Source organism: Lupinus angustifolius, chromosome LG08 (assembly GCF_001865875.1).
Source record: "Lupinus angustifolius cultivar Tanjil chromosome LG08, LupAngTanjil_v1.0, whole genome shotgun sequence".
In the NCBI taxonomy this organism is placed as follows: Eukaryota; Viridiplantae; Streptophyta; class Magnoliopsida; order Fabales; family Fabaceae; genus Lupinus; species Lupinus angustifolius.
In genome coordinates, this window is record NC_032016.1 from 20,442,240 (window position 1) to 20,453,575 (window position 11,336).

Below are 11,336 nucleotides of genomic sequence, written 5' to 3' on the forward strand. Positions count from 1 at the left end.
ATTCTTTTTCTATTTTTATTTTAATATAATTGATATGAAATATAGTTTAGGATAATATATTTTTGTATGGAGTCATATAAAGGATCTATCTATTATCAAACGGCATCCATAGACACTGGCATGAGATAAAAAAGAACCAACGGTTTCTAACTTCTAACTAGCAAGTAAAAATTCTAAATTTCCAAAGGAATATAAAAACAAAGATAAAAAATGAACAAGAACCAAATTGAGAAAGAGGAAAAAGAATAGAGGGTAGGGTGAAAATTGGTGAAAGTTGAAAGGAGGCAAGTTTTGTTGCTGGTGATTGAATGAGTTATTGATGGGTTGGTGTTGTTATGTATGTTTATAGTGTAGTTAGTACAAGAAGAAGAGCAGAAAAGGCAGTGATGAAATCACAGAGATCTTTTAACACCTCCATTCTGACCAAACACTGCCATCATCATCAAGGGGCTCCCCTCCCTCCTATAGGTCCAGAATGAATTCCTCTTCCCTATAATAGAGAGAGATAGAGCCTTAAATTTATTAACTCTCTTTCTTTTCTCTGCCTCATATTGTGTCTGTTTCTCTGTGTGTTGAGATATGGAAATTTTGCTGGAAATCTTACTAGAGGACACCTCTTCCAGTTGGGTGGTTCCCTAAGCCTTGTTTGGCCAAGTGGGTATTAACCAAGCAAAGGCCCTAACCCAATTCTAATTCCATTCAGTTTGGTTAGTGCATAAAAGAGCTCAATTAGTATTAGAAAGGCAAAAGGTTGTGTGAAGAGAGAGAGTGTGTGTAAGTGAGAAAAAACTGAAATAGAGAGAAATAGAGAGAGATGGGTTAGGCTGAAAAGAGAGTAGGTATAACAACAACATTGTTAGTCTAGTTTAGTTTTCATGAGTTAGGGGATTTTTTTTTGTGTGGTGATGGAAGTTGGAAAATTGAATGGCAGGAACAACTTTTGGGAGAAGCAAAAACAAGTATCAGAATTGTGGCAGAAAGAGCAGGAACTACAAGAACAAGAAGAGAGTAAAAGTTGGAAGAAGCAAAGTAGGTTGGAGTATAAAGAAACAAAAACAACAAGCCAGTAAGAGAAAGCATTCATTAAAAGCTGGAAGAGGAAAATCACAACAAGGGTCTGAGTCTGGATCCTCAGAGGAATCATCATCATCGTCAGCAACAACATCAGCATCATCATCTTCCACATCATCAAAACCCCCATCAGGTTCTAAATTCAAGGCACCATGTAGAAGAACACCAACTAGACCAAGATTCCTCTCCCCAAAACCAAAACCAAGACTCAACCTTTCATCTCCAATTCCAATATCTTCAACAACAACAACAAGAACAACAATCCTATGTAGATTTCAACACAGACTTGCAATCCCCACTTCCAAAAAAACGATCTTTTCTCCTTCCACCGCCTCACCCACTTCCTCCCTCATCATCATCACCTTCCATAATCGAATATGCAAGGAAAATGGGAGAACAACAACAACAAACACCAACAACAAGAGGGATGAGGAGTACTCCAACAGCAGGAGTTGGAGAAATCGTGGAAGTACAAGGCGGTCACATTGTACGGTCCACAGGTCGAAAGGACCGACACAGCAAAGTATGCACTGCCAAAGGACCAAGGGACAGGCGGGTGCGTCTTTCGGCGCACACCGCCATCCAATTCTACGACGTCCAGGACCGCCTCGGCTACGACCGCCCCAGCAAGGCGGTCGATTGGCTAATAAAAAAAGCCAAGGCAGCCATCGACCAACTCGCCGAGCTCCCTGCTTGGAACCCAACCGCTACAACAGAACAGCAGCAACAGCAACAACAACAACAAATAAACGAAATCCTCCGCCGCGAACCACATGCGGCGGAAGATGGACTAATTGGTTCTAGTAGCTGCAGGGTGACTGCGGCTACTACAACCGTAGTGTCTAGTGGTGGAAGGATCTCAGAAGATTTTCAGCAACAGCAATATGGTGAAGAGAATAATAACAGTAACAAATATAACAGTGGTGGTTCTGGTTTTCTTCCACCGTCTATGGATACTGAAATTGCGGATACGATTAAGTCCTTTTTCCCTATGGTTGCTGCTGCAGAAACGACGACGACGTCGTTTCATAATTATTCAACACCGCCGGATTTGTTGTCCAGAACTACAAGCGCCGCTGCAAATCACCACAACCACCAGCAAGATCTACGGCTCTCATTACAATCGTTTCAAGACCCTGTTCTGCTTCACCACCACCACCAACAACAACAGAATCAGACTCAGAATCAGAATCAGCAAATGTTGTTCACCGGAACAAACACGCTTGGATTTGACGGTGGTGGTTCTTCTGGGTGGTCGGAGCACCACCACCATGGTGAGGAACAAGAACATGACCATGGTCGGTTTCATAGAATGGTGGCTTGGAATGCTGCTGTTGCAGATGCTGCTAACAGTGGCCATGGCGGTGGATTTGTCTTTAACTCGCCGCCGCCGTCCACGGTGGCGCCGGCGGGGATGTTTGGCCATCATGGCCAGTATTTTTCTCAGAGGGGACCCCTTCAGTCCAGTAACACTCCTTCGATTCGTGCATGGATAGACCCTAATCCCTATGCTGCGGCGGCAACTGTCGCCGCCGCCTCGCACCCCCATTATCACCATCACTACCTATCGCCGGCGATCCATCAGGCTTCTGTCTCTGGATTTGCTTCACCTTCCAGTGGCTTCTCCGGCTTCCGCATTCCAGCACGAATTCAGGGTGAAGAGGAACACGACGGCGTTTCAGACAAGCCGTCCTCTGCTTCCTCTGATTCTCGCCATTGATGGAAACACATCTCAAAAATCCGAACATTCCTTTTCCTTCAGGTTCTCCCATCAAAACCCATTTCAAATTTCAATTTGATTACTCTCTTTTTAAAAAAAAAAAAAATCTAACTTGCAAATTTCCTTTTTATGTTCACGGGATGTCTTCAAATTATGATGTAATGGATTTTCAGCAACAAGGATAATTCATTCAAGAGCAAGGTGGATTTGGTGTGAAGTTTGTATTTAAGATGCTGCTTCCTTTTCAATGGCCTAATATGCTGTGGGAATGAAGAAAATCTGGGTTGAATTTTCAGGTTTTCCAATCCCATGGTTTGTTCTGCTTTCAATCTTATGTTCTATGTTTTTCAATCTTTGGCTAGGACTACAAGTACTATGTCATGTTTGTTTCAGCTATGTTGGATTTTCATCTTTTCCTATGTTACAATTTGTAGTAGTTCCGTCTTCTTTGTACTTCTATTTCTGGTTCCTTCCAGTGGTTTGGAAAAACATGAGAAGCAAAATAACAATGCTAGTAGTTTGTTTAATTTATCCTATATTTCCTACTTAGTGCAGACCCTAATGCTGAATGAGGAGTTTTCTCCTTTACAAAACGGGGCAAAACCAAATAAGCCAACTTGGGAATTTTGCATCTGGGTGAAAGCATCTTAACTTGTGTATGTTTTTTGCTCAGGATGGCTGTTTCTGTCTTGTTTTAAATGAAGGAAAAGAGGATATACCTTTTTTCCCGTTTGGAAATTCTAAATTGATCACCAAGTTCTATCAAAGAGATGAAAAGAGGGTTGATTCTCTTTGAAAAAGAATTGATTGTTTTGTTTTGTTTATCCCTTTTATTTACCGATTTCTATTGCAACCATCCACCTTTCACTACTCTTTACCCTTCTCATCCGGCAAAAACAATTGAGAGTAAATCCATAGTTCAATTACATCTATCTATTTGGTGTATGGATTTTGGGAGCATTTGACTTAGAAGTCATTATCCATGAACAGTAGTAGTTGTTGACAATAGAAAAGGATTGCATGAGAATTGTTGAATCACAGCATATGGTAAAAGGGCAATTTCCTAGATTCAGTATAGTTTGCTGTTTTTCCTTTCCCATGTCACATTTATAGTTCTTCTTTAGCCAGTTTAGCATGCTATATGAAAATGACTCAAATGTTGATTAAGAATAAGAACTTATCATGATAAAGGAAGGGAGAAAAACACCAACTCCTCTTTAAATGCATAGTTTAATTCAAAAGAAAGCTTCAGCTTCTTGTAGAATGGTTTCTACTTTCTACCATTAAGTTTTGAAGTACATTTTTACCTTTTGGTACAAAAGTGTCAAGTGCATTTTTGTTTGTTTTCAACCTTTACAACTATGATGTGTAAAAGGGGGAGAGGGGGGTCTATAGGTGACAGTTAATAACAAAGTTGGGAAAGTAAAATACATCTTCAGGGGGGAGCCATGAAAAGAAAGGTGATAGATGAGCACAAAGAAGCTCAATTATGAAATATAGTTCACACTCATGAATGCCACCAAAGTGTGGGACTTGTGCATCTGTCTGTGGTCCCCAACCATGTAATATTTCTCAGAGCCTCATACAAATCTTCTGTAATGTCCAGCTAGGTATGCTCTTATTCAATGTGATAAATCAAGCAAATAATAATAAAAATGTAGTAAATCCCTTGGCCTCTATTGAGATAGTGGCAATTATATTTTGGTTGTAGGTCAGTGAGATTATAAATTAGATTACACCAAAAAGGTTAATAAGGACATCATAGAAACATAATTCAGGGTTACTATGTTTGGAGGGTGACAAATATTTAATGGATATGATACTACAGAGAGTATGTCCTATTAAATTATCTATAGCTGAAAATCATCCTATGATGGTCATAGATAGTTTAATGCTATAGCAGCTGAATTATTTACTCCAAATCAGAAACCACAGATATCAACATTACAAGTGGATGTTTACCTTTCTTTTATCAAGTTACCTTGAAATGTGGACACCATTGTTAAGTTTAAACCATGCAACACTCTAGGGAACATACAAAATTATTCGAGGTTCCTGTCTGTAATTGATCATGCAAATACATATTACAACTCTTCTAATCTAATCTAATGCATGCATTAAATGACAGATTCTCACCAAGCCAAATATACAAAATTAAAAGGAAAGAAAAGGGGATAAATAAAAATAACCTTACAACAAAAACTTTAGGTCAATGATTTGTCAACCTTGGACCATTAAATTCTCTGCCTCTGTATTATCCATAGATGACAACTTTGACAGCATGAGTTACTTAGCTGGATTGTTCTTTTGAAAGCTATGGAGTGCTGTTTGATGAGTCAGTCTTAGCAAGGGGCACACTTCATTGTGGTTTTCATGTGAAACCATTAGAAAAGATTTTCACTTAAATGACCTATATACAAGCTACATTTGATCCTAGTCCTTTGTAGAATTTGTTGTTTGTTTTGCACCTCATAAGAGAAGGCATATGCCATGGCTAGCTAAAGTTTCACTGCTGCTTCTGCTTTTGATGTATCCTGGAAGTGTCTCTTCCTTTGTTTCAGAACCACCACACCATTTCACCTTATTTTGGATAAGCAAATTGTATTAAAAGTAGTACGGGGTAAGCCAAATAGTCAATACAAAAAAAGATTAATTAGAGATCTTTTTTTAATATATATTTATATAATATTTTGGATCGTTATATTAATTCGCAAACACCAAAATAGTTGGACCAATTTTTGAAAGGAATCAAGTCCAAAACCTTACTTGAATCAAATCCATCCACCTCACATACATTAACCGGAAAAATTACTTTCTTCATATTGAGATAGGCTTGACCAAACAATTCCCATAACAGTTTGTTTTTTGAAAAAAAATCATTTTATTTATGGGGCAACTTTTAATTGGTCGTGACAAAGAATAAGCACAGGCTTTAGGACATGTGATTTGTGTTCTTGTTTTTGAATTACCCCTTAAAAGCTTTAACAAAAGTTGAAATCAAAATCATCATATCCATAAACTAAATTGAAAAATGTAACAACAAGCAGAACAAAATGGTGTCTAACACCACATTGATAGTGTAACATAAATAAATGAACCGCATTTTGAATCCGAGTAGCATTAATATCTTCTTCAATCAACCTAGTGGAAACTTTCTGTTCTATCGAACCTTCATTGGAATGCCCCGTGAATCATCATGATATTAGGAAGCAAGCACAAAGAGAAGGTTGCTTGGAGAGGATGAAAAGTGGGGAACAATAAAAGACATGGATAATGCATAGTAAGACAAAAAAACATTTTAAGGACTGTCTTTTCTTCTGTAGCTCTAAATTATTTTTCTTCTTGCATTAGAAATAAAATGTAAAAGAATTTATTTTAGATTTAATAAGAACAAAGAAACATGTTATGAGAAAGAGCAGAAGAGGATAGGTTATGAATTTGAGATGTATATGCATGTACATATTCTCTAGTCCTTATTTATGTGACATGATTATGAAGATTTCTTTCATTAATGTTTTTGGAAATTCTCTGATGCATTACAGTGACTTGGAAGTATTAGTTGAAATTTGCTATAGGATTTGGTTTAGAGGTGGTGAAGTAATATAGAGGGTCTCTTTCTTGAGGACACAAAATATCTTGTCCAATTAATCTTATAGATGCTGGTGGTGCAAGTAAATAGATTGCCTCAAAGTGATTGATGATAAGATTGTTGATTTTATTTATGTTTGCAATTATAGGCCTAGCTTCCTATTGGATGTGTAGTTAATGATGCATGAGTCTGAGCATATAAGTGACAAGTGGGTCCCCATGAGATAGCTCTATCATCATGCCATGATGCCTAATCTGCAATAAGAGGTCAACTTGAAAGGGGGTTTTCAGCAAAAAATTTAAATTAACTTTCAGGGTTCAGCCATGCTACTCATTCACCTTAGTCAATTACAGACAACGCTTCTTCCCCATGCATGCAAGGGTAAAATCAGGATTTTCTTACAATGGAGCCAATGTCCAAGAACCTTATTAAAAGTACATAAAACTTTACTACATAAATTTAATATGCAATAAACTCAATTGCATAAATTCTAGAGCCAAATTTTTAATGAAAATAAAGTATTTTATCATATGAATAGGAGATAAATTATCTCATTCAATCACTAAAAAATTATGACATAGTTCTATTTTTATTAGTTTTTACAAGTATTTTGGTAAAAAATGTCAAATATGACATATATCATAATTTTAATAGACAAATAAGATAATTTACCTTCTTATATTCTTATACGAGAGATAATTCTCATTATTTTCACATACAAAAGTAACAAAACAACTACACAAGTTAAAATTTCCCAGTTGTATGAAAAAAAGGAACCAATAATAAAAAAGTAAAAAAGAATGACAAGAGTAACTTCAGAATATTAAGCCATTAATGGAGCCCCCTTCCATCCGAAACTGTAGAAGCAGCTATGAGCCTATTGGGCCGAAGAAGAAGGTATTTGCAATTTATGCTCCAATCTATGATATCTTATGGTTAATTTCATCCTACTACATCTATTGTACTAAAAAGTGCATTATTCTATATATCAATTATTATTATTGATTGGAATAAAATTATTTCAATCAAAAAATTAATAATTAAGTATTTTTTATAAATGACTATCATATCGAATGACACACTCTTATAGTAGGTAGATGTACTCCCAGTTTTAGCTTTTCGAACAATTTAGGAACCTCAAGGTAGTGTTTTATATGAAAGTTGTCCAAGTACTAAATTCATCTTAAGGATGAAATTATCTAAAGTGAGTGATATGATAAAGTAATTAGTAATTACCTATCTATACCTATATTGTGAGATCTTTATATATTTAATTATTAAAACATATCTGTAATTCACATTTACTTGCACCCTTTAAAGACAAATTCACTTTTAGAGAGTACCCCTTCAATAAAGTAAGACTCATGATACTTCCTTTAGAATTTGTTATAACTATTATTAGATTATAAAATTTAGCATAGATGCCTGGATAGAATCTTAATTATTTATACACATAGCAGATGATTGGCATTAAAAGACAAAACCCCTTCTCCATGGATGTTCCACTTGCACCCTCTTTCAGTTCCAACTTGCCCACTTTTGTTGCTCCTATGAACACAAATGAAGCAATTTCATGTGGAAATGGAAGTAAAGTTAACTTGAATCATGCAGGCACTACCACTTTCAGGTTGATTCAACTTTATCTTTAGATTGTTAAATTATAGAACTTTTAGTTGCAAATTTGGTTTGCTCACACCATGCAAGGTTGGACCATAAGCAGAGAAGTTCCTTCATGTTCAGCATCCAATAAAGGGAATGAGAATTTCAATGGAGATTTTGATTTTCTGAAATTGGCTCTTCCTGATCCAACTTCAAGTCCACATTTTAAGTCTACTTCAACTCTCCCTTCATGTCAGGTTTGGAGAGAAAAAACCCATAAGCCATTATCTCATTTTATTAATTTCATTACCTATTCATAAATTTCATTTTTTTGTTATAGGGAACTAAGGAAAATCAAACTCCTTCTACATCAGAGCACAGCTTCTTCACTCTAGCAGCAAAGGCTGCACAAATTGGAAAATCAACAGCTAGATTACAAAACAGTAATGTGGTTGGAGGATTTGATCAAACTTAAGCTATGATAGTTTTAAATTGCGGTTGTGGTTGCAATTGTGGTTACTATGATTGTAATTATTGTAGCCATTGTGATGTGGTTTATGACCATTGCAGTGTTAATTATTTTGTGAATAAAAAAATATATTTGATATGAATGCAGTTTGATACAGCTTGATATAGTTGCATTGTACTCTGATGCGGTATAATGCAATTGTGTTGAAGTAGCATCATTTTCATTAGACATCACACCACAAATTGTGGTATGATGCGGTCGGTCGTGACAAGATGTTGATTTCTGTGTTAAATTGGTGAATGTTTTGATGAGACTTATTTTGGTGGTGTTGCCTTTGGGGCTTTGGTTATTTTCTTTTTCATTTCTTAGTTATTGTTTTATGTGGTTGGTGCCTTATGGAATGATGGGTCAGTAGTGGTGAGTGGTAACAAACTGAATTATGTGGGTTTGTTCTTCTCTTTGTTTCCAGTGGGGTCTCCAAATCTGATCTTTATTATGGTTCCACATGACTGACCAATATAGTAGGGCCCTAGTGTGGAATTATTTGTATGTACCAGAGACAATAATTTGAAAAAGACTAAGAAACATTAGTGTAATAGTTAGTCATCTCATACTTTTAAAATATGTTTTTATCTATCTTATTTTGATTTTAGTCCCTAATTTTTAATCGTTTCAGTGTATACATTTTTTTAACATTTTGCAGTTGATTTATATCATTAATTTTGGATGGAAAATATTAACGTGGCTAACAGAGGTCATGTCCGCGGTGTCTGCCTCCCCCTTAAACATTTGATTTTTGTATTTTAATTTCAGTCCCTATAAATAAAGTGATTTTGACTTTATTCCTTATAAATTAACTAGCTTTTTATTTAGTCCCTAATTTTTATTGTGAAATATATTAGTCATTGTAATGTTTATTTCTTGGTTCATATGGACATTTTCACATTTTAAATAAATAAAAGAAATTTTAGAATAAAAAACAAAACATGTGAACAATACATAAATTATTGATTAAAATATCAAAGACAGTAAATAAGTTTGACATTGAACAAGTAACGCTTCATGTAAATCCCAACTAAAATATTTAATCTTGGTCTTGGGAGACTAAAATCAAAACCAGTTAAAATATATGGACTAGAATTAAAACTACTTAATACATTAGGATTAAATCAAAAATACTTTATTTATAAGAATTAAAATCAAAACACGTAAGTTAAATGAATAATGCAAGGAGATTTACCATATTGCTAATCATGTCACTATTTTCTATTCAAAACTGGAGACAAATACCAATTATAAAATAATTAGAAAATGTAAGGCTAAAACAAACAAAAAATTCCAGAACTAAAATAAAGATTTGATACAAGAAAACATATTTAACCATTTGCTAAATAACTGGGATGGGTACACCAGTTAAGAGATGTTTACTCCATTATAAAAAAGTAATGATATATCATTCTACTAATTTTTTTTTACAAATCTTCTTATCATAAAAAAAGTAACATATATCATTTATAAATTAATAATTAATAAATAAAGTATCACTTTATAACTTATGTTACTTTATTGTATGTATGAAGATTTCGTAAAAAAAATATATCATTTCCTTTACAATATATTTTTATATATATATGGTAGATATAGTTATTTAGGTAAAGCAAATGTCATTATTATGACTAGGGTGTTACACACTTCGTGCTTGCCGGTCATATTTTTACTTTTTAGTATCAAATATTTATAATTTACAGTTGAGTTTATTTTATTGGTATCAAATACTTTTTTGGTGTAACGTTTAATTTTTTAAATATACTTTTAAAATAAGAAGATGATGATGGCAAAATAAGAAAATAATGTTGTATAGTTTTTTGTAGAAATAAGAAGATAATAAGAGCAAAATAGGAATCACAAATTACACCCATAGTGGAATGATTATTTTGTGCCTAATAGTAAATATAAATATAAAGAGTTAAAACTTAAAATCTATATATCGAGAGTGTAAAATTTTATGTACATATACCCATTATTCACATTCATTTGGATACTTTTTTTGAAAAGTCAATAATAATTAAATATCAATAATGAATGATATAATAATAATGTATAAAATTCATACAAATGAACATAAAAAAAGCCACATCTTACACGCTCACACATCAAACCAAAATCATGGCAATATTTATATTTATTATTATTATCCCTCTCATGTGTGTCCAAAGTCCAAACAGCGTCTGCATGCATGCATTATATTTATGCCTTTCCCTAAAGTACTAGACTACTAGTAACCCTTTGTCACATTGTCCCTTCAACCATAATCATTCTTATTCCCACAATAATAAAATAAGAAAGGATAACAGAATAGTAGCAGAAATTCATCGAATTATAGTGGGGCAAAAATGTCAAACGGAAGTTAATAAAAGGATATGCACTGAGCTATCATTATCAATGTGTAGTATGTACATATTCCATCCCATGCTTGCAACCAAGCAACAATGCAAGCAAAGATTTTTGGTCATGCTTTAGTATAAAAAACCCAGTTTCCCCCTTCTTTTTCACCAATCTTTTATGACCGATTTGAGAATGTCATATTAGAAGAGGGAACTTATTATTATAGAAAAGATAGTGAAATCACATCTTAGATTATTCAATGATATATGAAGAAAAACTTTAAAAACGTTGATAAAAGAGAGACTAATCCTTAATACGAGGATAACTCTTAGATATAGAGTTCCTACTCAATTAAATGTTTATATTGAATTAAGAATAAATAATTGATAATTTATTCCAACTTTCCAACTACGGCACGCATTAAGATGTGATTATGGGTGCTATACCCAAAAGATTAGCCGTGATTTTTAGATAATAAGATAAATTCATTCACATATCATCAT

The 11,336-nt window shown here is 34.2% G+C and overlaps 2 protein-coding genes and 1 long non-coding RNA gene across 3 annotated transcripts; 2 read left to right on the top strand and 1 right to left on the bottom strand.

Moving 5' to 3' along the window:
- On the bottom strand, positions 776–1,311 carry LOC109355093. The gene is made up of 2 exons (XR_002108630.1): positions 1,223–1,311; positions 776–1,177 (listed from the first exon to the last, which is right to left on the bottom strand). It is a non-coding gene; the product is annotated as an uncharacterized LOC109355093 (long non-coding RNA).
- LOC109355092 (transcription factor TCP4-like) lies at positions 1,172–3,318 on the top strand. The gene is made up of 2 exons (XM_019598028.1): positions 1,172–2,833; positions 2,965–3,318. The coding sequence occupies exon 1, from the start codon at positions 1,460–1,462 to the stop codon at positions 2,789–2,791; it is 1,332 nt and encodes a 443-aa protein (XP_019453573.1). The 5' UTR covers positions 1,172–1,459; the 3' UTR covers positions 2,792–2,833; positions 2,965–3,318.
- LOC109353986 lies at positions 7,215–8,454 on the top strand. Its single transcript, XM_019596342.1, has 4 exons — positions 7,215–7,277; positions 7,841–8,007; positions 8,101–8,236; positions 8,320–8,454. The coding sequence occupies exons 1-4, from the start codon at positions 7,215–7,217 to the stop codon at positions 8,452–8,454; spliced, it is 501 nt and encodes a 166-aa protein (XP_019451887.1).

What these genes read in the sequence shown, in the direction of transcription:
- LOC109353986 (XM_019596342.1), top strand. Translation starts at nt 7,215, where the DNA reads ATGGAGCCCCCTTCCATCCGAAACTGTAGAAGCAGCTATGAGCCTATT. An exon ending in CTATTGGGCCGAAGAAGAAG is followed by an intron (nt 7,278 to 7,840) that starts GTATTTGCAATT and finishes TACACATAGCAG; the next exon opens with ATGATTGGCATTAAAAGACA. An exon ending in CAACTCTCCCTTCATGTCAG is followed by an intron (nt 8,237 to 8,319) that starts GTTTGGAGAGAA and finishes TTTTTGTTATAG; the next exon opens with GGAACTAAGGAAAATCAAAC.
- LOC109355092 (XM_019598028.1), top strand. Translation starts at nt 1,460, where the DNA reads ATGGGAGAACAACAACAACAAACACCAACAACAAGAGGGATGAGGAGT.